This window comes from Desmodus rotundus, chromosome 12, assembly GCF_022682495.2.
Source record: "Desmodus rotundus isolate HL8 chromosome 12, HLdesRot8A.1, whole genome shotgun sequence".
In the NCBI taxonomy this organism is placed as follows: Eukaryota; Metazoa; Chordata; class Mammalia; order Chiroptera; family Phyllostomidae; genus Desmodus; species Desmodus rotundus.
In genome coordinates, this window is record NC_071398.1 from 7,809,750 (window position 1) to 7,835,187 (window position 25,438).

General features: G+C 59.0%; 1 protein-coding gene across 2 annotated transcripts in view; it reads left to right on the top strand.

Moving 5' to 3' along the window:
- Nucleotides 1–2,435: 2,435 nt before the first annotated feature.
- Nucleotides 2,436–25,438, top strand: part of SLC12A3 (solute carrier family 12 member 3) — a 28,743-nt gene continuing 5,740 nt past the window's right edge. Inside the window, exons 1-25 of one of the 2 annotated variants that reach the window (XM_024551541.3) lie at nt 2,436–2,764; nt 3,192–3,338; nt 4,643–4,718; nt 5,403–5,498; nt 5,801–5,940; nt 6,509–6,619; nt 7,486–7,597; nt 7,797–7,927; nt 9,608–9,692; nt 9,791–9,945; nt 10,192–10,299; nt 10,662–10,785; nt 12,496–12,597; nt 13,481–13,636; nt 14,596–14,695; nt 15,730–15,841; nt 16,025–16,165; nt 17,093–17,199; nt 17,986–18,068; nt 19,154–19,231; nt 19,746–19,847; nt 20,802–20,913; nt 21,523–21,609; nt 24,481–24,616; nt 25,105–25,172. In XM_024551541.3, coding sequence (XP_024407309.1) covers nt 2,483–2,764; nt 3,192–3,338; nt 4,643–4,718; nt 5,403–5,498; nt 5,801–5,940; nt 6,509–6,619; nt 7,486–7,597; nt 7,797–7,927; nt 9,608–9,692; nt 9,791–9,945; nt 10,192–10,299; nt 10,662–10,785; nt 12,496–12,597; nt 13,481–13,636; nt 14,596–14,695; nt 15,730–15,841; nt 16,025–16,165; nt 17,093–17,199; nt 17,986–18,068; nt 19,154–19,231; nt 19,746–19,847; nt 20,802–20,913; nt 21,523–21,609; nt 24,481–24,616; nt 25,105–25,172 — 2,951 coding nt within the window. In that variant the 5' untranslated portion in view covers nt 2,436–2,482. The remainder of the gene's footprint in view (nt 2,765–3,191; nt 3,339–4,642; nt 4,719–5,402; nt 5,499–5,800; nt 5,941–6,508; nt 6,620–7,485; nt 7,598–7,796; nt 7,928–9,607; nt 9,693–9,790; nt 9,946–10,191; nt 10,300–10,661; nt 10,786–12,495; nt 12,598–13,480; nt 13,637–14,595; nt 14,696–15,729; nt 15,842–16,024; nt 16,166–17,092; nt 17,200–17,985; nt 18,069–19,153; nt 19,232–19,745; nt 19,848–20,801; nt 20,914–21,522; nt 21,610–24,480; nt 24,617–25,104; nt 25,173–25,438) is intronic. The other variant, XM_024551542.3, reaches the window with a different exon arrangement.

Sequence of the window (25,438 nt, forward strand, 5' to 3'; positions counted from 1 at the left end):
GCTGCTCAGCCAAGGGTCAACCTAGCTGAGGCCCCCCTGGGGTCAGGCGACTTGCTCAAAGTCACTCAGAAACTGTGAGCTGACCTGGAGCCTGGGACCTGCTGCCGCCCCTTTGCAGGGCCCTGCCCTGTCAGGCACACCCGCTTCTGGGCCCCGGGTCTCAGACCTGAAGGGCTCTGGGCTCCCCCTGGAAGCTGAGGTCCTGGGAGGCAGGAACTGCGTCTGACCCGGCCCCGTGTCCCCGTCAAGAAGGGGGCCTCAGTGAACATTTCTCAAATGCGTGCGACTCCACCCACACACAGGGATCCCCTTCCTAGGGGGTTGCCTGTGCTTTGGCACAGGTGTTCTTACGGTCCCTCCAGCCTGTTCTATTGCCAAGCCCTGGGAGGGGTCCTGCTTTACCCCTTCCCAACCCAGAGAGATGTGGGGGTCGGGGGAGGTCAGGAAAGGCTCCTTGAAGCAGCCACTGTCCCCCTCCAGGGCTGGAAGGGACCTGGGAGCTGACCCGGTCTGGGTGTTGCAGAGGGAGGAGGAAGCGGTCACCCAGGGCCACCCAGCCAATCTGTGGCCCCCTCACTCTGCCCCCTGGCCCCCCAGGTGGTGCTGGAAACCAGCCCTGCCCCTCCCTCCCCTGAGATCTTAATCAGGAATTTTCCACAGCTTCTCCAGGGGCAGGGTGTGTAGGAATGGAGATTTTTGCCAGTCAGGTGGCAGTTTAAGAGCAAGAGGGTGATAAGATCTGCCCAGGCAGCCCGAGGGAGGGAATGAGTAACCACAGGCCCCTCCCCGCCCGAGGGGTGGGGGCCCCAAGGTAGAACATTGACCAGGGTGGGGGTCCTTGCCCTGGAGTCCCCACCACTGGCAGCTGTAGTGGGGTGGGGGACACACTCCTGCAGAAGCCTCTCTGGGGAGGGGCTGGAGCTCCCTGGAAGGGGATAGGCAAGCCCCGGGTTCAGTAACAGGAGCCCCTGAGACGTCCTTAAACAGAAATCCACACACAGAGTAAATACACAAACTTCGCAAGTAGTTTCACAGGGGTCATGACCTTTCGGGTCTGTCATCCTGAGCTCATCTCCACACCCGGCTGCACTGGAAAAACCCCAGGGAGCTGTCCTTTGCACTGACCCCACTTGGGGTAATTCTGTCCCCCAAAGGTTCCTATGGCGGCTCCTCTCTGCTCTCTTTGGCCTGGTCCCCTTTGTTATTCACTCAACACGCGTTTACTGAGGACCCACTCTGTGCTCTTTAGTTGCTTGGAATCAGCGAACATGATCAGCTCAGACCCATGCCCATGCGGACCGGCCGACGAGTTGGATGGAATGCATGTCCTCCTTCCTGGAAAAGAGCGCTTGGGTATAAAACCTTGTCCACAGTTTTTCGGGGCTCCTGGACTCCAGGTTAAGCACCCCCTAACCTGGAGAGCAACTCCCTAACCCAGCTTGCTACTCTAACACGGTCTGAGCATTTCCACCTGCCCCTGCTGCCCGGCCCCACAGCCCACCACAGCCCAGCACAGCCTGGCACAGCCCAGTCCCAGGCTCTCTGGACCCGGGACGAAGGGGGACAGCATGAGCCAGTCGGACCCTCCGAAAGCTCTCAGTCCCCAAGGGCTGACTCGAGTTGGACACCTGGAAGTCCCAAGGATGCTGAGCATCTCAGAGCTGGTCATCTGGGGACCTGTGTGAGCTCTGAGAACCCAGGTCCGAGAGACAAAGTAGGGAGGGGGAAAAGGTGTCCCTCCATGTCCCTCCCAAGGGTGGCAGGAGCCGAGCACAGGCCAAGCTCAGATGCCTGGAGCTGGTGGTGGCCTTGAGGCCTCCATTCATCCCCTGCCTTGTCCAGCAAGACTCTGGTGCTGTCCCTGACTGCCCCTACCAGGGCGCTCTTCCAGAGCACCCTCTCCAGTTGCTGCGCTCAATGCACAGCCCGCCTGGTCTGTGTCCCTGTCCCATTCCCCACCGACTCAGCGGCACCATAAGCACAGCCACAGGGCCCGCTGTGGGGGTCCCAGCTCCTGTCACCACCCATAGCATGGAGGCTGGGCAGTAAAGGTTTGTTGGGCAAGTGGCTGAAAGATGCAAACAAGCCCAGCAGGGGTGACAAGGAGCAAGAGGCCGCCCACACCCAGGAAGCAGACAGAGACAGAAGCTAGTGTGCCGGGCATGCACCAGGAGGACGGGAGGGAAGCGGGGCTGCCACAAAGCCTCAGCGGAGCTGGGGGCTCGGGAGCTGGGGCGGGGCACCAGGCCTTGCACCCGGCCCTCCTCCGGTCCCAGGCAGGCCACTATCTCAGCGATCACACGGTGGGCAGGACAGCAGTGGGCACGTGCTCTGCCTCCCACCCTGTCCAAGGACCCTGCTCGCCAGCCGTGGGCGGTCCCGGCCAACCTCCCTGCCTCCTCTCTGCTGCAGGCCCAGCCTATAAAGTCACCCTGCATGTCCCTGCTGACCCTGGCCCCCTCCCCTGACACTCAGAGCCACTATGGCAGAGCTGCAGGTGTCTGAGACGCCTGGGGACCCCACTCTGTGCAGTGGGCGCTTCACCATTAGTACACTGTTGGGGGGCGATGAGCCCCCACCACCGGCTGCCTATGACAGCAGCCAACCTAGCCACCTGACCCACGGCAGCACCTTATACATGCGAACTTTTGGCTATAACACTATAGACGTGGTGCCAGCCTACGAGCACTATGCCAACAGCGCCCTGCCCGGTGAGCCCCGAAAGGTCCGGCCCACACTGGCTGACCTGCACTCCTTCCTTAAGGTAAGTATCGTCTCAGAAGGTTGGCCACTTCGCTGCTGTGTGACCTTGACCCAGTTACCTAACCTCTCTGAGCCGTGGCTCTGTCATCTCTGTCAGAAGGATGTGTCTTCCTCATGAGTAGAGAGGCCCCAATGAAATGTGGACGGGGGAGCTGTGGGGCTCTGGGCACGTGTTGTATTGTGTACTGTCCAGTCACCGGCAACCCAATCAAGCAAACTAGGGCTGCCCGGAGAGGTAATGAGCTCTCAGTCAGTGGAAGCATGCAAACAGAGGTTGAGCACCCCTGAAGGAGATGGGGAGCGGAGAGGAAGCAAGGTCTGCATCAGAGAAGAGGCTTGCTGGGCTTGCTGCCTAGGAGGCTAGACTGTGGAGGGTGGAAGGCCAGGAGCCCTACCTGCCTCACCTTCCGTGGTCCCCGGGTCCCCAGCAGGAAGGCAGCCATCTGCATGCCCTGGCCTTTGACGGCCGGCCCAGCCACGAGATGACGGATGGGCTCGTGGAGGACGAGGCAGGCGCCAACCTGGAGAAGAGCCCCGGGGAGCCCGTGCGCTTTGGCTGGGTCAAGGGCGTGATGGTGAGTGAGGCGTGGGGCGGGCGTTTGGGAATGTGGGTGGGCAGACAGAGCTCCATCCAGCCTCAGCTCTGACTCGCAGGCCTCAGTGGCCAGGGCAGACCCAAGGCCCATCCTGGACCTCAGTTTCCCCATCTGCATAGTGACCTCAAATTTTCTCTGGTTTTGTACTTCCTGACCTTTGTTTACCCACCCCCCACTAACCAGAGTGAGACCTGGCCCTAAGGCAGATCTCTTTTTGGCTACTCACTGTCCTGTGACCTTGAACGAGTTACTTACCTCAGTTTTCTCATCCGGGAAATGAGGAGCATTACGTGAGTTAATGGATGTAAAGTGCTTGAAGCAAGGCCTGCCTTGGAGCTATTAGAAGAAACTGTGTTTCCCCAGAGAGGCCACCAGAGGGCAGCACTAACCACACAAATCCACAGTGTGTTTTCCTCATTTTCCATGATGGGAAGGGGAAGGTTTACTGTGGTGCAGAGCGCTAGTCGGTCTCCAGACAGCAATCAAGTGAACTTGGCTTTGGAAGACATTATGGAAGTTTACAGAGGGGGTTGCATGAGATTTAAGAGGAAACGTTAGTCTTGCTCTGGGAGGCAGTGGGCCCAAATTCTGACCTTAATTAACTCTGCCAAACTGCCTCCTGGCTGTGCCTCGGTTTCTCCGCCTGAACAATGAGCCCCACTCCACCCCCAGAGGTTCCTGCGGAGATTATGGATCTCCCACCCAGACTGTGGTGGCCAGAGCCCAGCATGGCCTATTCAGTATCTCGGAGCAGATGGGAGGCCTTAGAACTCTCCCATGTGCCCCCCGTCTCAACCCGACTTGGCTGGGGCAGTCCCTTCCCTGGGGAATGTCAGCCTCAGCCAAGGCCTCTGCCAGCAGAGGCCTGATTTCTGCCCGTATGTGGGGCATTGGCTCAGCTAGCATTTGCTGAGCTGTCCTGAAATGCCAGGCCCTGGGCCAACAGCTGGCCACGGGGGCCATGGCTGGGGCTGCCAGACACAGGATCCTGGGCTTGGAGCAGGGCGGGGGTGGTGGTGCTCTCAGCCCATCCTCAGGCCTCGATGGGAGCACAGGGAAGTGAGTGGGAGGGGCAGGTGAGTCTTTGGGTTCCTTCCTTCCTCTCCCTGACCCACAAAACCAGAGGGTCATTGAAGTGGGTAAAGCAAAGAAAGGACCCAGGTGTCTCCAAGGCCTAGGTGCCTGATGGCATGCCGTGACTGCGGACAGGGACTTGTGTGTTTGGCCTTGGGGTATCTGACCCCCCGCCCCACAGGTGACGTCTGACCCCCCTCTCCTCCCAGATCCGTTGCATGCTCAACATCTGGGGCGTGATCCTCTACCTGCGGCTCCCGTGGATTACGGCCCAGGCGGGCATTGGTGAGTTCCATCCTTGAGGGGAGGGGAAGGTGTGCTTGAATTTGGGCTGCAGAGACCCTGGGCCCCTGCGGTGACAGAGGTCAGGGTGGTGTGACAGAGGAGCATGGGACATGGAGTCAGCAGCCCCGATGGCCCTCTCTGGCTCTGTCTGCCATTGGCAAGTCACTTAATCTCTTGGAGCCAATTTCTACTAGAGCATCCAGGTTAGAAACTTGTACTCCAAACAGACCAATGTTCAGATGCTAGCTCTGGACCATGCTGTGTGACCTTGGACAAGGATCTTAACCTCTCTGAGCCCTGGCTTCCTCATCAGTAAAAGGGGGGTGATAACTGTCTCCACCTCACAGACCTATTGTTGGGTTTCTATGATGCAGTAAATAGCACAGGATTTGGCACGCAGAGGTGCTCACCAAGTGGTAACTCTTGCTTTATTTTTTATTATTAAAAAAGGGTACCTTCCCTTCCATACCTAATGACCTTTTACCTGTTGGCTCATCAGCTCCCTGACTCTTCAGGCTAGACCAGGAGGTAGACAGAGGCCCATTTTTCAGATGAGTAAACAGAGACTCAGAGAAGGAAAGTGATTTCAGTTGCAGGGCGAACCAGTCAGCTGACTCAGGCTCCTCATCTGGGCAATGCTCCCACTGAGTTCTGGGGTGACCACGTTCCCACCTACCCCCACAGTCCTGACCTGGATCATCATCCTGCTCTCGGTCACGGTGACCTCCATCACCGGCCTCTCCATCTCGGCCATCTCCACCAACGGCAAGGTCAAGTCAGGTGGGCCCCACCCCATCCCCACCACCGCCTTTCCCCACCCCACCTCCTCTTGTAGGTCCCCCAGTCTTCACCCTGGGACTGGGTCTCTGAACTGCTCCCTACCTGCCCCCCAACACTGGGACACCCTAGGCTGCTCCTTCTGGTTCCAGGTGAGGGCTTCGGGCGGGCCCTGCACACACGCGGGTTGGCCCAGGTTCCCTCCTGTGCCTCGGGCCCCATGGAGCCCGTGGTCACCCTCTCCCCGCCTCGGCTTCTCCCTGCCCTCATACAGCCCAGCCAGCTGACTCCTCTGTCCCTAACAGGTGGCACCTACTTCCTCATCTCCCGGAGCCTTGGCCCAGAGTTAGGGGGCTCCATCGGCCTCATTTTTGCTTTCGCCAATGCCGTGGGTGTGGCCATGCACACTGTGGGTTTCGCGGAGACCGTGCGGGACCTGCTCCAGGTGAGCCCAGGCAGGGCGAGCCCGCGGCCCGCCTCAGCCTCCTTCACCCCATCTGGGCTGGGCCTTCCTTGGCCCAGTTCGCCGTCAGGGACCAAGTGCCCCATCTGATCACCATGGGCGACCGTGACAATCTCATCAAAGGAAGGCCTTTCCCCGAAGCCCCCTTCAGGTGTGTGTGTTGCCTTTGGGGCCACATTGCCCGGGCCCAGCAGCAGCTGCTTTGGAGGCTCTAGCAGGGGTGGCCAACCTTTTGGCATCTCTGGGCCACACTGGAAGAAGATGAGTTGTTTTGGGCCACACGTTAAATGCAGTGTGACACGTAATCACACACAAAAAATTCTCATCATGTTTTAAGTAAATTTATGATTTTGTGTTGAGCCGCATTCACAGCCATCCTGGGCCTCCTGTGCCCTGTAGGCTGTGGGTTGGACACCCCAGCAAGGTGGGGAAGGCGTCTGGGTTAGTGTTTGCCTGGGAGAGAACGGCCGCAAATGCGGGGAATCCAGGTGGAGGGGTCTGGGCGAGGCTCAGAGTGCAGCTCGCAGCCTGGCCTGCTCCCCTCCCCTAGGAGTACGGCACGCCCATCGTGGACCCCACCAACGACATCCGAATCATCGGCGTGGTCACCGTCACCGTGCTGCTGGCCATCTCCCTGGCTGGCATGGAGTGGGAGTCCAAGGTGAGCAGCCAGGTTGAGGAGGGGATGTGGGGGTGTCGAGTGGAGAAGTGGGGGTTGTGAGAACGGGCCCTGCTGCTGGTCCAGCTTCTCCCTGTCTGTATTAGCAAGGCTCCAGGACCTGCTGCTACGACAAAGAGGCCCAAGGACAGGGTCCTAAACAAGAGTCGCTCGGTTCTCTCTCCTGTAACAGTCCAGGTGTCCCTGGTTCCTGGGGCTCAGGTACCCAGACCCCATCCATCCTGTGGCCTCTCCAACCCCGGGTGTGACCCTCATCCACCTGGTCTGTGACAGCTGCCACCAGTCAGCAGGAAGGGAACTATCCCTTTTGGTCAAATCCCGTCATCCAGAACTTTGTCCCATCACCACACCCAGCAGCAGGGGTGCACTGTGAACTGTGAAACGGCGGCAGGGCAGATGTCGGGTTACAGCTGGCAGACTGGGCCAGACCTGGCCCCCACCATCTCTCCTGTCCCCCCGCCTCTGACCCCAGCTGCGCCAGCCTCCTCGCTGCCCTCTGAGTGCACCAAGCTTCTGCCTCATCATTCTGCTCACTCATCCTCCTTCAGGACCCCCGAAGACACCTTTGCAGGCCACCCTGCTAAAGTAGCCCCCAACCTGGTCCCCATAACAGCTCTGTTCTTACACTGGACTCGTGTTCCCTGTCCATCCACAAGAGCCTGTGGTGGCGTCACTCCTGGAGGAGAGCAGGCAGCGTGATGGGTGACGAGTGAGAGAGTGGATGGATGGATGGATGGATGGATGGATGGATGAACAGGGGAGTGAGGCACCTGGGGCAGCTTCTTCCTGCCGGAGTGCCCTGAAGAGGTGGGGCCAGGCCACCTGACCTCTAGGTCCTTTGTCCCCAGGCGCAGGTGCTCTTCTTCCTGGTCATCATGGTCTCGTTTGCCAACTACTTGGTGGGGACACTGATCCCCCCATCTGACGACAAGGCCTCCAAAGGCTTCTTCAGCTACCGGGGTAGGTGCAGGTTGGGGGCCCTGCCCATGGGGAGAGGCACCACCTGCCCACCCATCTGGCCTGTTCTGTGGGCACCACGAGGATGGGGCCCCCAACCCCATGGCCAGGAGCTGCCACTAGAGGCCCCTGCCCGCCCAGCGGGGCCCAGGGAGTGGGCAAGGTCCTGCAGGCGGCCCTGACTCAGGCCTTGGTTTTCCAGGGGACATTTTTGTCCAGAACCTGGTGCCTGACTGGCGGGGCCCGGACGGCACCTTCTTTGGGATGTTCTCCATCTTCTTCCCCTCGGCCACCGGTATCCTGGCAGGCGCCAACATCTCCGGGGACCTCAGGGTGAGCAGCACGCCCAGCCCCCCTCTTCCAGGTCTCCCACTGGGCGCTGAACTTGGCCCTGACACCAGGAGGCCAGAGCCTCTGAAATCCAGTCCAGCCTCGCTCAGCCCAACCCAAGCCTCCTCGTGTTGCTTCATGCCTCGCCTTTGCCTCTACTCTCCCAGACTCCCTACCCTTGTTTCTTTACCTCGCAAAGTTCTGTTCCTCTTTCAAATAACACTTCCATCTTTCCATCTCTCCCAGCGCTCCGTCAGCGTCAAGGTGCCCGGTATAGTGACGTCAGGCCATTTATGTCGCTGGAGACCCGGGGCCTACCTCTGGGTCTCTGTGTCCTGCTAAGAGTCGGACACAGGCAAGGTGCTCAGTACGCGTCTGTGGAGTGAAGAGTGGTGAGGTGTGGCAGACGAGCAGTGTGGGGGCAGACGCACAGAGAGCTGTGACGTGGGGCAGAAGGAGTGACAAGGCACAGGGGCTGCAGCATAACTTCCTTAAGGCAGGGCTGGAGCTGGGCTGTGAACGAGGAGAGAGCTGGCGGGGAGTTCGCTGGCAGGCGGATCAAAGGAGATGGTGTGTGGATGGGGAGCCCCCAGGCTCAGTGCTGGGAGCTGCTCTGTCTCCAGGCCGGCTCCAAAGGTGCTCCTGACAGATTTCCTTAAATGAATGAGTAGCTGTGCATTGAGGACAAGCTGGAACCTCAGCCCCACCCGCTGGCCTGGCCCACCTGCCCTGAGGGCCTGACCTGTGCTCAGCTGGGTTCCCCTCCCAGTTCTTCTTCAGAGCCTGGGGATTTATCTAGATGCTCCACCAAGCTTCTTAGGTTACAACTGGCCCAGTGTGCTGGACTCTTGGCCAGGCAGTGGTCTCAGAGCCAGGTGGCAGGGGCACCTCTGCTCTGTCCTAAATGCCCTCAAGCCCTGAAGGGGCCCCTCCCTTCCGGATCCGGCCCTGGGACAGTGTGTCCTCAGCAGAAGGGCAGCTCCTCCCGTCAAGGACACTTTATGCAAGTTTCTTAAAACCTCTCTGGGCCTCAGCTTCCCCTCTGTGAAATGGGGCCAGCCCAGCCCCCTGCTTTGCAGGACAGGAAGTGAGAATTCAGTGCGTTAACTTGTGTAAAGCAGAGCAGTGCCCAGCACAGGGGAAGTGCTAGACTGGCAGCTAAAGACTAGCAGCTGTCAAGGTCATCGTCATTCCACCACAGGTGCTCCACGCTGCCTCCTCCTTCACGAACTTTATCACCCCCCTGGCAGCCGGAAGGGCTCAGGCCGGCTTCATCCCTGAGCCATGGAGGAGCCGGCCAGGCTCAGAGAGGGCTGGGGCCAGCCCAGGGCCACACACCTGGGGGGCAGAGGACGCAGGTTTCTGGAAGACAGAGGCCGCCACTTGACCACAGCAAACTTAGCATCCAAGGGACATTGTGTGAGCGCTGGCGTCACCCAGTGACCTCTGGCCCCAGCAGCCTGTGAAACGCACCAGGCGTAGAGCTGGTTAGAGTTTCCCTCCCTGCTTTGGGCTCTGAGGCCCTGAGTGTGGTCTCAGCCCTGTGACCTTGGCTGTGGCCTGTCCTCCTCTGCAAGTCCCCAGTTGTAAAATTCCCTTTTCTCTGTGCCCCACCCCCAGCCTCAGACAAAGGGCAGGGCCTTCCTGGCTGCCTGATGCCCCCTCCCCACCTCCCTTCCCCAGGACCCTGCTATAGCCATCCCGAAGGGGACACTCATGGCCATTTTCTGGACCACCATCTCCTACCTGGCCATCTCGGCCACCATCGGTGAGTAGCTGGCCCACACTGCTGGAGGTGCCTGTGGGGTGGAACAGAGGAGAGGAGGAGAGGGAGACAGCCCCTTCCACGTCCTCCTTCCTCACCAGGCTCCTGCGTGGTTCGCGATGCCTCCGGGGACCTGAATGACACCATGACCCCTGGCTTGGGCGATTGCGAGGGGCTGGCCTGTGGCTATGGCTGGAACTTCACCAAGTGCTCCCAGCAGCGCAGCTGCCACTACGGCCTCATCAACTACTACCAGGTACCGCGGCCTCAGCCGGGATGTGGCCCCACCAGGTGCAGGGAGGGGGCAGGTGGAGGATGGACATGGTTTGGGCTCAGGTGGGGGGCCCCAGGCCCGTCCCAGCCTCAGTGGGCACTGGGACCCCCAGGGAATGGTAGAGGCATCAGGACCCCGCCCTTGCCTGCAGAGGGGGCTGGGGCGCCCGGGACAGGGCTCCAGCCCCCACCCCCAACTGTACCGGCCCTGAGCCCCATGTCCCCACAGACCATGAGCATGGTGTCAGGCTTCGCACCCCTGATCACAGCCGGCATCTTTGGGGCCACCCTCTCCTCTGCCCTGGCCTGCCTCGTCTCTGCCGCCAAAGTCTTCCAGGTGAGGCTGCGGAAGGAGGCTGGTCAGTATCCAGGAGGCCCAAGTACAAGGGTCCTCCGGTGACTGCTACAGAGGCCTGGAGGTGTCACGTGACAGGGGTGTCTAGACTGGAGGACAAAGGGGCCGGAGAGCTAACTCCTGCAGGGCGTGGCCGCCTCCCTGTGGGGTGCCCTTGTATTCTCTTCCTGGTGAAGTGGGGAGGGCAGGGAGGTCGCTCCCATTTCACAGAGACAGGAGCTGGGACCCAGACGGGGCAGTGTCCTGCTGATATCAGGGAGGCTGGGGAGCAAGCAGGGGCTGGGGTCCAGGAGGGAGGACAGAGGAGGGATGGCCAGGGGCTGAGCATCATGTCTGGCCCACAGTGCCTGTGTGAGGACCAGCTGTACCCTCTGATCGGCTTCTTTGGCAAGGGCTACGGCAAGAACAAGGAGCCGGTGCGCGGCTACCTGCTGGCCTACGCCATCGCGGTGGCCTTCATCATCATCGGTGAGATGCTGCGCAGGGGCCTGGCCTCTCTGGCCGGCCGTGAGGGCTGCGGGGGCAGGGGTCCCTTCCCTGCCGCTCACCTGTGTGCCCAGCACCCAGCCAGGCCTGGCAGGTGGTGGGCAATTGGTGAATAACTCAAGCAAGGGGGGCCCTGCCCTGGAAGGAGACTTTGGGAAGTCATGTGGCCCCTCCCTGACCCCCACTACCAGACAGGGAGGTTCCCATACCAAGCCAGGCAGGAGGACTACCCTATTTTGTTAGGGGGGACCCTCTCTGCCTTCCCTGGTTCTGCATTCCTGTGTCCTGGCAGCGGGGACCCCTCTCCACCCCACCTCAGTCCTGAATGAGCCCCCGGGACACCTGTGGGGCACAGGACAAGCTGACGGGTCCCTCCTTAAGAGCTGATGCAAACAGTGGGATCAGCATCTCTGTAGGTGTGTTAACTAGACAAGCCTCATCTCCCACACCTTGGGCTGCTAGACCCCTTGGGCTTCAAGGTAGGGAATGGCTGAGGAGAAAGCTCCCAGTTAATTGGTTAGTTAGATCGACCTTCAACTCTGGCTTTGCCGTGTGCCAGCTATGTGGCCTTGGACAAGTCACGTCACCTCCTTGAGCCTCAGTTCCCTCGTCTGCAAAATGGGAGCAGTAGTGCATAGCAGGCACGCTCAGGTGGATAGGAAGAGCCCACAGTATACACGCACACGTGTGAACACTCCCCAGTACCTCCTGGTCACTTAGCCAATGAGGCAGAACTTGCTAGGAGAGCGGCAGCTGAGAGCAAGGCCCGGCCGCGGCCTGAGGACGCCCCAGCAGCTGCTCCCTCTGCAGGAGTGAGGCCGGCTTGGCTGCTGGGGTCCTGCGACAGCCGAGTCCCTGTTTCCCAGACCAGCAGCCCCCACCCATGAGACGCACCCTCACGGTCTAGTCACTGCCGCCCTAGGAACCTTTCCAGACACGGGCCGCTCCTGGGTGCTGAATGTCAGGAGGCCACAGGGCCACACCCACAGGAGGGGGGCGTCTAGTCAGGCCCAGTGTTCCCGACCCATCTCCGCTCACCCTGCAATCCACCCTGACTTGGATTTGATGTCGTTTCCTCTGGGGGTTCTGACCGGACCTCAGACTGAGGACGTGATCTCAGAAGCCCGGGGGCAGGGTTCTTGTATCCATGCAGCGGAATCAGATGCAGACAGGAGGTGCGTGTCTTGTTTTGGGTCCCCCCAAAGCAGGCCCCGAGATGGGGATTCACATGCGGAAGTTTGCCTGCGGACACAGGGGCCGGTGGAGCAGGGGAGGGGAGGAGCCTGTTGGTGAGCAGGTTTCCACCGTGGGGGCGGGGAGCTGTGATATGGTCTCAGGGTTTCAGATCAAAGGTGACATGTGTCCTGGGTCACACTGTGAACTTATTTCTTACTCTAATTTGTGGTCACACAGAATCTGACAGCCTCTGTCCTTGGCCACCCCTCCCCACCTGATGGTGTCTGTTCTCACCTGGTTCTCTATCTCCTTCTAAGCTGGCCGTTTATGGTTTACCAAACATCGGCCCTTTGAGAAGCACGAAACAATGGGCCCATTTCACAGATGAGGAGGCTGAGCCTCACTGAGCCTCAGAGGCCTGTCTGGGGTCCCCCCCCCCCGTCTGAGGGAGGTGCCAGGTGGCTCCCTGGCAGACTTGCCCGACAGACTGTCCTCTTTCTCCCCGGGTCCCTGAAGCCGAGCTCAACACCATCGCCCCCATCATCTCCAACTTCTTCCTGTGCTCCTACGCCCTCATCAACTTCAGCTGCTTCCACGCCTCCATCACCAACTCGCCCGGTAAGCAGCCCCTCACCCCTCCTCAGGAGGCAGCAGGTGGGACTGCAGGATGCGGGGAGTGGGAGGCATGGATGCAGGTGGGCAGACCAAGGCCACCTCTCCAATTGGAAACAATGCAAGGCACCAGTTAAGTAATAATAACAGTAGCAACCCCTTGTCAAACGCTCACTGGGCACACTGTGCATGGATTCACATACTCCTTACAGTGCACAGAGATTTGTCTAGTGCCTTCCTCTACCCACTTTACTGGGGTTGGTTGTCTGAGTCCCCAGAGAAGGAAGAAAATGACCCAAAGTCACAGACAGGGTTGCACATTGCACAGTAGGTTGCACATTGCACAACTCCAGGGGGCGCCACTCACAGATGTCATAGATTTGCATGTTTATTACGAAAACTTTCTGGCAGATGGCAGTAAAGAGTCTTGAGGAAGACTCTCTCTAGTTAGCCCCTAATTGCTGATGGGACGGTCGCCAGGCTGCCTTTTCCATAGACAACGGACCATGGGGCCCCAGAGTGGTGCCGTGGAGTCAGTAGTGGTGTCCCTGGCGTGGCCTCCCGTGTGGAGCCCGGCAGAGTCCCATCCTTCCCCTCATGTGGCTCCACGCCAGCCCCGGGGCCCGCACAATTGCTGACATTGGCCGTCTCGCAGCCGCATTTGGTCAGAGCTGGACGCCATCCCCTTCTTGCAGCCTGTCGATATGGCATAATGCCAGCCAAGACGGAGCCTCCTAGAGCCTCCAGAAGGGCGGGCGGGTGGACAGGTGGGTGCAGGCTGGGACCCTGGCTGTGGGCATGGTCTGCACCCAGACCCTGCCCGGCAGTGCTAGCCCAGGAGGAAGCTCCAGGGTGCTGAGCATGCCTGCCAACCTGTACCGCCCCCCAGGGTGGAGGCCCTCGTTCCGATACTACAACAAGTGGGTGGCGCTGTTTGGGGCGGTCATCTCCGTGGTCATCATGTTCCTGCTGACCTGGTGGGCGGCCCTCATCGCCATCGGCGTCGTCCTCTTCCTCCTGCTCTATGTCATCTACAAGAAGCCAGGTGTGCAGCTTTGGGAGGCAGTGGGGCTGCCAATGGGGCTGCCAGCGGGCCGTCCTCCCCTCCCACTCCCCGAAAGGGCCTGCACTTGGCTCTGGGCGCCCCGTGCTGGGAGGAACCTATGGGAATGGGCCCACTCAGAGCCCACACCTCTACTTCTAGACCCTCCCCTGGCCCCCACACCCCTGGAATTGCCTGCCCAGGTCCAGCTCTTGAGAGAGTAGCCGGCCCCCTGGCGTATACACCTAGGCCTGAGGGGTGGCCAAGGGCTGGCTGATTGTAGGGCAGGGGACAAAGCATGGCGCGTGGGCAGGGGCAGCTACATGCAAGCAGGCAAGGGTGCCGGGGTGACAGCGACCTGGGGGCGGGATGCAGAACCCCGTGAAGCCTAGGGTTCTGGATTTGGAGCTGACCCTCCAGGTCATTGTGCAGGTCTGTTCGTCAAGGGAGGAGAATATTCTGTAGAATTGAATACCTTGATGTATAACTTTTATTTTATTTTTTTATTTTTGTTCAATTACAGTTGTCCTCATTTCCCCCCCATTACTCTCCCCTGCCCTACCCACCCCCTGATAAAGAACGTTTTTAAAAAGATTTTAATTTATTTTTAGAGAGAGGGGAGGGGAGGGAGAAATAGAGGGAGAGAAACATCAATGTGTGCTTGCCTCTCACGTGTCCCCCACTGGGGACCTGGCCTGCAACCCAGGCACATGCCCTGACTGGGAATCGAACTGGCAACCCTTTGGTTCACAGTCTGGCACTCAATCCACTGAGCTACACCAGCCAGGAGTAATGTGTAACTTTTAAATAATATGCAGCCATAGGTCATGTGCAGGCTGTCCCCGGGCCACGTGGCCCTGCTCCCATGGGTGCTCCGTTCCTAAAGAATGCCGACATTCCCTCCCTCCGTATGTCTGGTTTCTCCCTGAGGTTTCTAACCTCGCTCTCTCCCCCGCCCGCAGAGGTGAACTGGGGCTCCTCCGTCCAGGCTGGCTCCTACAACCTGGCCCTGAGCTACTCGGTGGGCCTCAACGAGGTGGAGGAGCACATCAAGAACTACCGGTGAGCCAGCCGCTGGGCTGCCTTGGGCCCAGGGCCACCATGGCCCTGCTCTGGGAGGCTCCAGGCCAAGACCTGTCACTTGATGTAGGCAGACCCAGGGTGGGCACAGCCCCCACCAGAGAGGGAGCAGAGGTGAAAAAGCACCACATGGCAGCCAGGGGACTGGGGTTGACATTGCCAAACCAAGGCGACCGAGCAAGTGGGGCGACCGCTTTGTACCTCCATTTCCACAGCAGAATGTGCTCCTTGTCATGCCGAGGGCTCTGGCAGGGCGGTCTGGTGCTGTCACTTCCGTCACCAGGGCCCAGGGAGGGGGCCGTGATGGGACTCTCCTGGGTGCTCTTCTAGCGGACTCCCCTCCTCAGTGGGGAGACTCGTGTGCCCAGGACCCCGTCCCACCAGATCGCAGCGCTAATAATCGGTCCTGTTTACGGGACACCGCTGCCCAAAGTGCTCACACAGTCTCAGCACAGCTCCGAGGCGTGTGAAACGCCTCACCACTCACAGAGGAGAGGAGAACACTGAGGCACAGAGTGGTTAAGTAGCTGGCCCCAGGTCACACAGCTTGAGTGGCCAATTTTGTCCGACTCTGAGTCTGGTGGTGGCCCTTGACCGTGGCCCAGGGGCTAAGTCACCAACCCAGGTGACACAGTGAGCTTGAAAGGGAAGGGCATCCTCACGCCCTGACTTTATTCTGCCCACCACTGTGCTGGGCTGGGCTGGGCAGGAGCATCAGGTGTAATAAAAAGGGTGGTTTGCCCAAGCAGGGCATTTGGTGGTCTCAGCAGGAAGGACAAAGGAGACCCAGTGTGATGGCCACCATGAGGTCTGGAAAGGCCCTGAAATTCACTCTGGGGGCCTAGGTGGGAAGAGGAGGCCCCTCAGTGTGGGGGGTCCTGTTGGAGGCCACGCCAGCGGCTCCAAGAAGGGGGGAGACCCAGGAGGGGGTGGACATCCTGGGTGCCTGCATTGGCCCCCAGACCCCCGCGGGCTCTGTCCTGATGGCTCACATCCTTTGCCCTTCCCCCCCTCAGCCCCCAGTGCCTGGTGCTCACGGGGCCCCCCAACTTCCGCCCGGCCCTGGTGGACTTTGTGGGCACCTTCACGCGGAACCTCAGCCTGATGATCTGTGGCCACGTGCTCATCGTGAGTGCCCCCTGGCAGTGGGGTGGGGCTGCATGCCTGCCCCTCCCCGCCTTCTTTCCCTCCCCTATATCCAGAAACTGGGTGCTGCGGAGCCCAAGGGAAGCCTCCAGTGCTGGAGCAGGGCTAAGTTTCTGGCCAGAGGGTGAAGGCAGCCTCTGATGTCACCCGCCCCCCCACCCACAGGGACCCCACAAACAGAGGATGCCAGAGCTCCGGGCCATTGCCAATGGGCACACCAAGTGGCTGAACAAGAGGAAGATCAAGGCCTTCTACTCAGATGTCATCGCCGAGGACCTCCGCAGTGGGGTCCAGATTCTCATGCAGGTGCGCGGGTTTGGGGCTTCCCCTCAGGGCTTCTTACTTGGTGTGACAACCCGACAGGCAGGACACCCGGAGGGGCTAGCTGAAGTCCCTTTTGCTGCAACAGAAGCCCCACCCTTCTTGCCTCTTCCAATATGCGGCTTCCGGGCCCTTCCCGGAGCTGCACCGACATGGGAAAACGCACCGAGCAGCCTGTGCGGGCCGTGCAGCCTTGCGCTCGTCTTGGGGTTTTTTTGTTTTGTTTTGTTTTAGGGTATAATTTACCAGCAGCAAAGTGAAAAAGTGTTAAGCGTAGAGTTTGATCAATGTTTACATACACAGACACTGCCCCATGACATGAAACCACCGGTCAGATCAAGTTCTAGAATATTCTTCCACGGGGCAGTTCATTTTACTGCTCGGTTTTCTCATCTGGGAGATGGGATGAGTGGGTCACATAACAGGTGTTAATTCTGAGTCAACATCTGAGGATCCCTTTGAATAGTTTTAAATATTTCTGAAAATTAAAGGAAGAGCACATAGAGTCTCCTTCTGGGGTCACACGAGTGTGTTGGAAGTAGACAGAGGTGACGTTTGCACAGCACCGTGACTGTGCTGAATGCCACTGAGTTAGACACTTTAAAACGATGAATTTTGTTATGTAGATGTCACCTCAAAATACTAAAAAGCTGTTTAAACACTAAAAAAGGAGAGAATGATCAAAGATGTATGGATTGGATGACCCAGGAAGCCTCCAAGCTTGACGTCCAAGTTCACGTCCCTTATTATGAGAAATAATTCGAGAGAGAAATGGGAGCTAGGCAGAGGGATATGTTTCCTGGGTGGGCGCTGCAGGGTGGAGAGGGCAGCTGGGGCTGAGAGAGAGCCCCACCCTAGCCCCAGAACCAGGGGCGTGAGGCCTGAGTCCTCACCTCGTCCCACCCCCCACAGGCCGCAGGTCTCGGGAGGATGAAGCCCAACATTCTGGTGGTCGGGTTCAAGAAGAACTGGCAGTCGGCTCACCCGGCCACGGTGGAGGACTACATCGGCATCCTGCAGTGAGTGAGGGCCCGTGGGAGGCAGGGCCCGTGAGAGGCAGGGCCCAGGGTCTGTTCACCTGGGCCTTGGGGTTCCAGTCCTTGGAAAGTGGCGGGGAAGCGGTTGCGACATGTGACGCTGAGTCACTGGGTCAAAGCTGAGAAGGGGATCAGGCAGGTAACACAAAGTGCCAAGTGACCCAGGTGTGGGACTATAAGGGGCAGTGGGGACTGAGGCAAACGGGGGAGAGCTACTTGGCTCCAGCCAGTTGTGCCCAGGAGGAAACATGGGCCCAGTATTGCCAAACCTTCCAGTTTTGCAGAGAAGCTGAGCACGTGGGTGAAAACCTTTTTTTAGGTGAAAACCTTGTTTTAGGTGAAAACCTTGTGCCCTCGGGCAGCGTTTCCAGTCTCAGCTGCTTAATTCTAACCGCAGTGGCCACTCTGTAGGGTGTGACCAAGGGCAGGTTGCCCCCCACAACCCAGCTTTTGTGTCTGTGAAAGGAGGGTCGGAATTGGCAGAACTGTGAGGGTTATTCAAGTGTATTAGGAGGACAAGACCTGGCTCAGAGACGGGTCTGACTCAGTTTCCCCCGAGTGCAGGGTCCACGGGATCCACGGTACACAAACCACAGAGCTAGAGGGTCCTGGGGACTCTCCAGTTCTGCCTGCACATTTCCCAGATAGGAAGACTGAGGCCCAGCAAGGAGACAGCCGGTGGTGGGAGGCAGGGCCGGCTCTAGACACCTGGTCTCCTAGGGGCCGGGCACTGGGGCTGAGGGTCCGACCCCACCTCCTCTTTTCCAGCGATGCCTTTGATTTCAACTATGGCGTGTGTGTCATGAGGATGCATGAGGGGCTCAATGTCTCAGAGGTGATGCAGGCACACAGTAAGTGCACACCCCACTTGCTGGCACCCCATCCAAAATCAGGGCAGGCTCCCAGGAAGTTCTAGAACCCAATTTTTTTTTTAAGTGGTAGAGGGAAGAGAAGGGGAAATGAGTAAGGAATAAAGATCACAGACCCTTAGAAAGTCAGCTTTTGGTGGTCCATCTGAGCTCATCAGGCTTCCAAGTGGGGAAACTGAGGCCCAGAAAGGGGAAGTGATCAGTTCGAGGTCATGTGTCCAGCTGAGGGCAGACCAGAGCTCAGAGCTCCTGGAATCACGGTCAGGGCTTTTTGTAACCAGATGGGCTAAGGAGGACCTAACAGAGGGGAAAGAAGGAAAGAGGGGAGAGGAGAACGCCCACCCGAGCGCATCGGAATATGAAGTACGCACATAAGGGCCTCGGAAACCCTCCGAGACCATCACCAGGGCACGGAGTAGGGGTGGGTTTCCCATTTAAAGTCCCATGTGAAGACGCAAGCTCTGGATTCATGTGAAACAAACAACATATATGGAAACTGTCGGGGGGCTTGCTGGGAGACTGAAAGTGTGGGCGCTGTTTGCCGCAGGCAGGGCCAGGTCTTGTCACGGAGTGCCCGGGCTCTCCTGGCACAGCGCAGTTGGGTGAATATTTCTGCAAACAGTCTTTACAGAGCAGCAGCAGCTCCGAAGATGTGCTTCTGGGCGCTGGGGGTGCAGAAGGGAGCAAACTTGAATCTGCCCTTGGGGAGCTTCCGTTCTCGTGGGACATGCAGGGCACCCACGAGTCACTTCAGACAGTATCACCAGCACAGGGCGTGGGTCAAGACTCCCTCCCTGGGCAGGGGGTCCTGGGGAAAGTTGCTCCCCGTTCCTGGCACACCCACTACTGAGGGCTGCAGAGAAGGAGGGCGGCCTGTCTGAGGGGCGGAGGGAAGCCGGGTGGGGCTGGAGCCAGAAGAGTCAGGGCAGAAGGAGGTCAAGCCAGATCAGTGGAAGGTGCCATGTCGGGACTTTCTTCTTTGTGGAAGGGGGAGCCCGGAAGAGGCAGAACCAGAAGTGCCCAGGTGAGGCCGGGCTGGGAACACAGCTGTTGTCCCTCTCTTGCAGTTAACCCTGTGTTTGACCCAGCAGAGGACGGCAAGGACGCCAGCACCAGCAGGGCCAGGCCATCTGTCTCTGGCCCACGTCAGTCCCCACCCCCCTTGGAGGCTCAGCACACTCTCACCCTGCGTGGCAGCTAGTGGGGGTCACATGGGAGCTTGGTCAAGGGCAGGAGGCGCCTGAGGCCTCTGGGGTCGGGTCTCTGGGGGTAGGGCGGCGGCTTGGGCAGTATTAAAGACTGGGAATTCGGTATCTGGGCATTGTGGGAACCCACGCCTGTGCCCCACCTCTGCCAAGGCTCTCTGGCCATGCTCAAATGTTAGGGGAGGGGCAGGGTTCTCCTTCAGCCTTCCCCCCGACCCATGCAGGAGCTGGGGGCACCCTCTGGGCATCTCTGAGGGGCAAACCAGAGTCTTAGAGTCAGAGGGGCCACTGACAGTGCTCTGGGCCACGCCCCCAGCCCCCCCGCAGGCCCTCAGCAGGGCACACATCCCCACTGACCGCCAGTGCCCCTGGCTGGGCAGCTGGCCATTTGCAGGCAGACTCGGGCACTTGAACGTGCTCTGCTCCTCGGTGACCAGCCCCTCTGCCCCTGCAGTGGACCCAGAGGCCCTGGTGCGGGAGGAGCAGGCCAGCACCGTCTTCCAGTCGGAACAGGGCAAGAAGACCATCGACATCTACTGGCTCTTCGACGACGGAGGTCAGCACCCTCAACACCTGCCCTGCCCTGGCCGCCTGCCTTCCGTGGCTCTCGGCTGCTCGGCCGGCCCTTCCTGCCACTCTTAGCAAGGCCTCTGGGGGGACCTCAGAGCCCTGGACAGGGGGCAGGTGTCCCTGGGCCACCACTGGGCTTGGGGGAGCCTGGCTGGGCCCTCTCTTGGCCTCCAGTTTTTCAGCTGTAAAATAGGGACTTCAGGGCAGGAGCTGATGTCAGTGTGAGATGGAACCTTCAGGCTAGAGGGGCCGCACGGGCCACAGCATGTGGCATTAATGGGGAGGACGGGCTGGCACACAGGAAAGCTTAGGAGTCTCCTTTACTTCCCAAGGAAGTGTAATGTCTCCCATTCTTCTTGAAACATATGACTCTCAGCTTTATTGTTCCGACCTTTGATAACATCCTAGCTAGAAAATGTTTCTGCTCCGATAGAGTGTGTTCTATTAGTGATGGCTAATAGGATCGAGCACTTAAACTATATGCTTGACATTAAGTGTTTCACGTGGGTTCACCTACCATGATCCCCAGGTAGGAGCTATTATTAGCCCCCTTTACAAATAAGGAGACTGAGGCACAGAGTGGTGAAATAATTTGTCCAAGGTTCCGCAGCCATAAGCGACAGCTCATCCTTGGCCTTGTGTGGAGAGATACTAGGGAGGGATGAGGGGCTCCCACGCACTGGGCCAATTGTCAATCGTCCAGAAATGCCAGAGATCCTGATTTGCATGGGAAACCTGCCCGTTATTGAATGCCCGCTCACTTACGTGAAAGCACGGTGCAGGCTAAATAAACCCGTGCCCACAGAGCGCTGCGTGCCTCTCTGGTTTAGCCAGCATGCCCATCATACATCAGGTAAACTGAGGCCTGGAGAGGGGAAGGGGTGAGACCCCAGAGCATGCTCACTCTGAGAGCATTTTCCTCTTGATTCCCGGGGCCCAGGCCTCACCCTCCTCATCCCCTACCTGCTTGGCCGCAAGAAGAGGTGGAGCAAATGCAGGATCCGGGTGTTTGTGGGCGGCCAGATCAACAGGATGGACCAGGAGAGAAAGGCGTAAGTGGGGAGCACTGGCGGGGACCAGGGCCATCTCAGCACTCCTCACCCTCTGCCCCTGTCCCCAGGTGGCTAAGCTCAGTCAAAGCCGCAGCAGCGATGCGGGAGCGCTGGGCAGGAGCCGGTTTCTGTCCATCTCAGAGGTTGTGTGGGTGTCCTGTCTCCTTTGATAAGATGCAGGGGCCCCAGTCCTGCCCAGACAGGGAGGGGTGTTACGTTTTAAACTCACACATCTGCTCAAGAGAAACCTGTGTGAAATGAAGGATGGAGAATCCCCCTCCTCCTGGGAAATGAGGCATCGCTTAGAATCCTGCAGGGCGATTGCCCCCCGCCCCCTCCAAGCACGGGCTGCCATCCATGGTGAGGCAAGAGGGGACTTCAGTAGCCTGGAGATGTGGCAGCAAATCCCACTGAATAAGCGACAATGTACTCTGACTTTGTGGCTTGATCCTGCAGAAGGGCTCTCTGCTCGGAACCTGCACTAATCTCCTACCTAAGTACGAGAGGGTGGGCCTGGCTGGGGGCTTGGCAGGTGACAGCCTCTGGCCAGACAAGCGATGAAAATTCATGGAATGAACAGATGCATTTAAGAATATCCCCACCTTCCAGGATCGTTTCTCTGCTGAGCAAGTTCCGACTGGGATTCCACGAAGTGCACGTCCTTCCCGACATCAACCAGAAGCCTCGGGCTGAGCAGTGAGTGTTCTGCAGGGGGGCTCCAGGCCAAAGGGCCAGCCTGTTCCCTGCACATCCCTCTGCCCACCGCCCCCTTCTCTCTGGTGAGCCAAGGGCAGAGGGGCTGCCCCTCCTGCCCCCACCAAGCGGGGCTCACAGAACGAAAGCGGAAGGGTCGGAGTCTGCAGCCGTTTATTTTCGTGTTTGGGTCCCTTCCTTTGCATGTCAGAGCTCCGGTCTGTGCCAGGAGCACACCTGGGCTGGAGGCCAACGAACTGATGCTTTTCTTAGAACAAGTGCCCTTTAAGCACTTGCAGGTGGCAGATCATGGCTGTTCTGCCACCTGAGCAGAGGCCAGTGTTCCATCCGCAAGGGCCAAGGGTGTCTCCGGCTACATGCCTCACAAGCCCAGGGCTCTGGCTATTCATAAAAGGCTGCTTTTACCTTCCACGGAGACTGGTCTTCGGGATTTTCTCCAACCCCTGGAGTGTTTTCACAAAACAGTGGTTCTCGAACTCGGGCAGGTACCCGAATCACCTGCAGGGCTTGCACAGACCCAGCTTGCCTGTCTGGACCCACCCCCAAGACTCTGAGTTGATAGGTCTGGGGCAGAGCCTGAGAACCTGCATTTCCAGCAGGCTCTCTGTGCTGGCCCAGGCACCCCACTTGGAGAACCACGGTCTTAGCGACGATCTGTGTAATGTACTTACCACGCCACCCAGCCTAGAGCCGGCGCTCAGTACATGCTGGGTGTGTGGCGTTTGCCTCCTCATGTGACTTTGGAGCCCTGCACTTGACCTTTCTATGCAGTCAAACTGCCCCCTTCTCTAGGAGTTGCCTAGTTTAAGTTCCTGAAAAAGGAATATGACTGGCCCAGCTCACCCCTCCTGCCAGGCCAAGGTAGAGGTTACTGGAAATCCCACTTCTGGACCTCTTTTGATCCAGTTGGCCTTGGCCACAGGTGGCAGAGTCACATGCTCCAAGATGCATGGTGGGAGAGCAGCTCCTTCTGTAGGGGCTACAGCAGAGGCCAGGCTCTGCCCCACTGGGGAGAAAGGTACGTGCAAAGGCCCTGAGGCAGAAGCAGGCAGCTGCAGCCCCCTGTTATGTTAATGCTACAGTGGATGGAGTGGGGGAGATATTGACTGACCTGGGCAAGAACTGCCCTCCTCCCTCCACGCAATGTCAAGCACTCAGACTGTGAGCAAACCCCAATGTGAACTGCAGCGAGGCTCCACTGTGGAGTCAGAAGGGAGGGTAGAAGTACTTTCCCAAGCACTCAGTTTCATATTCTTAAAATAAGACTTTTACAGTAGGATTTGTCTTATGTAAATCAGTCTATTTGAAGTCTCAGAGGACTTGGTCTCCTCAACAAAGTAAGGGCCACCCTGACCTCTTAGCCCTTCTCTCTCCCATCTGTCTCCCACCACAAGGAACTGTTTAATGGCGATGGATGTACTGCCCCCACTGTTTGCTCAGGGCTGTGCTTGGGGCTGCAGAGGGGAGATGAGCAGTTCCCAGCCCTGCTGTCCAGGGTTCACCCCAGCTCAGGGCGGGCTGGAGGACTCCAGAGCCACCGGAATGCTGCAGAAATGCACCAGATGCAGAAGAGAATAGGGTCCCCTCTGCCGGTGGGGGAGCCAAGCCTGGCGGAAGGCCATGAACTCAGAGAGACAGGGGAGACCCTCCCGGTGCAGCGAGAGTGCACGCAGGCCCCACCCAGCATCTCTGCTCTTTAACACCTCTTGCTTTGCCCCAGCTTCTGCCTCCACCTCCCAGAGTGCTTCTCCCCTTCCTTGCACAGCCAAACATCCCCAAAGAGATGGTGCCAAGTCCTCCCCACCCCTCCTTCCCCACCTCCCTCCACCCCACTGACGCACTGAAATTGCTCTTGCCAGCGTCACCACCAGGCCCACAGAACAGGCTGAGCTCCTCTCCCCCACCTCTCCTCCGTATCTGACAGTGATCCTTCTGGGAGCAATTCTACTGGCTTCTGAGACGCCACCCTCTCCTGGTTCCTCCCACCTCAGCCGGTGTTCAGTTTCCTTTGCTGCCTCTTCCTTCTTGAGCTGAGTGGCACTTGCTGGCCTCCTTGGGGTTTGGCCCTGGACCCTCTTCTCTTCTCTTTACTCTGTCCCCAGGTGAGCTCATCCATCCACGTGGCTGCCCTTGGCTGCCTCTGAATGCTGGCCAGTCTGCATTTCTGTCTTTAATAACAGCAGTCAGATCACACAGAACACCCCCTGCCCCCCTCCCAACAGCTTCCTGTCTCACTCAGGGCAAATACCAAAGGCCTGCGTACCTGGCCCCTTGTCCCTGTCTGTCCTCGCCTCGCCCCGCCCCGCCTTCCCCTGCACGTGCCCAGCTCGCCACGTGCTTCTCAAGCAGACCAAGCACACTTGAGCTCAGGTCCTTTGCACCTTCTGCTCTGTTGACTCCAGCACCCTGCCCTGTGTGTCGCTGGCTTTGGAAGGACAGGCATCCTTGGGGTCCAGAGGCCTTCCGGGCCCCTGTGAGTCCCATCCTGGTACCCGGTTTGTGCCTCCATCAAACTGCTGGTCCTACTTATCGCCCAGCAGAGCCCAAGACCTGGGAGGTCAGGGGACACTGCCGAGTTTGTTCACCGTGTGCAGCACCAAGCCTGGCACAGAGCAGCGCCCAGTAAACGCCTGGGCCCGGTCAGGGGAATGGAGGCGGGTCCCAGCCCGTCGGTCAGGGACAACCCATGGAAGTGCCATCAGTGCCGAGTTCCACACGGAAGCTGCTTCCTCGTTAACGGCAGTGTCAGAATGGGGCTCAGCCGGAAAGGGTATCCCTGGGGCACCTTCCAGGGACCTGGTTTCCTTGGAGCCTGGACCACCTTATCTGGTTTCACCTGCTCTCTGTCCGCAGCACCAAGCGGTTCGAGGACATGATCGCACCCTTCCGCCTGAACGATGGCTTCAAGGATGAGGCCACTGTTGCTGAGCTGAGGCGGGACTGTCCCTGGAAGATCTCGGACGAGGAGATTAACAAGAACAGACTCAAGGTGTGGAAGGGAGAAGGGCCTGGCGGGGGGACAGGCAGACGCTCTCCTGGGTCGGGACCCTGTGTTCACCTGCCCTGGGCTTCCTGCCCTGTTGGGGAGGATTGTCTGCCCCCCGCCCCCCCCCAACTCCAGTCCCCCTTGTGAAGTGCCCTCGGCACACAAGCGGAGCTCGGGGAGTCAGTGTGTCTCACTCAGTTCCCTCTGAACAATCAGTAATCCCATCAGTAAGCCATGTAACACGCTCTCTCTACCCCCCCCCGCCCCCCCGCCCCGTGCTGCTGGCTGTGGTAATAGGCCAGGGGAGGAAAAACCCAGGAGGGCTGGCTTCTCCTGGAGCGGAGCTTGGCACCTCATGACTAGGAGGAAGGAGGGTGCCCTTCCTTCTCGGAGGCAGCAACGCATGCATCCTGGGCTTGGTGGGGACGGCTCCTGGGGATGGGGGCGGGGGGGGGGGGAGTGACGGAGTGGCTTTTCCCCCCTTTCCCCAGTCCCTGCGGCAGGTGAGGCTGAATGAGATCCTGCTGGATTACTCCCGAGAGGCTGCTCTGGTCGTCATGTGAGTAGCTGGAGAAGAAGCCTGTTCTGGAGGCCAAGGGCGTCAGCTTTGGAGGGGTCTGCCCAGGGCCAGCTGTCATGTGTGGGTTCTTGACTTTGTGTAGGAATGATTTCCAGCATGATGAGTCCAGGTGACTATGAGGGTGCATTTATTAAAGCTGCAGACAGTGAAACAAGGAAGGGTTTAAGCACAGAAGAAGCCCCAGGAGAGCCCAGGCTGGGCTGCCTTAGCTCACTGGGAAATTGGAGAAAAGAGGGCCTTGGGGA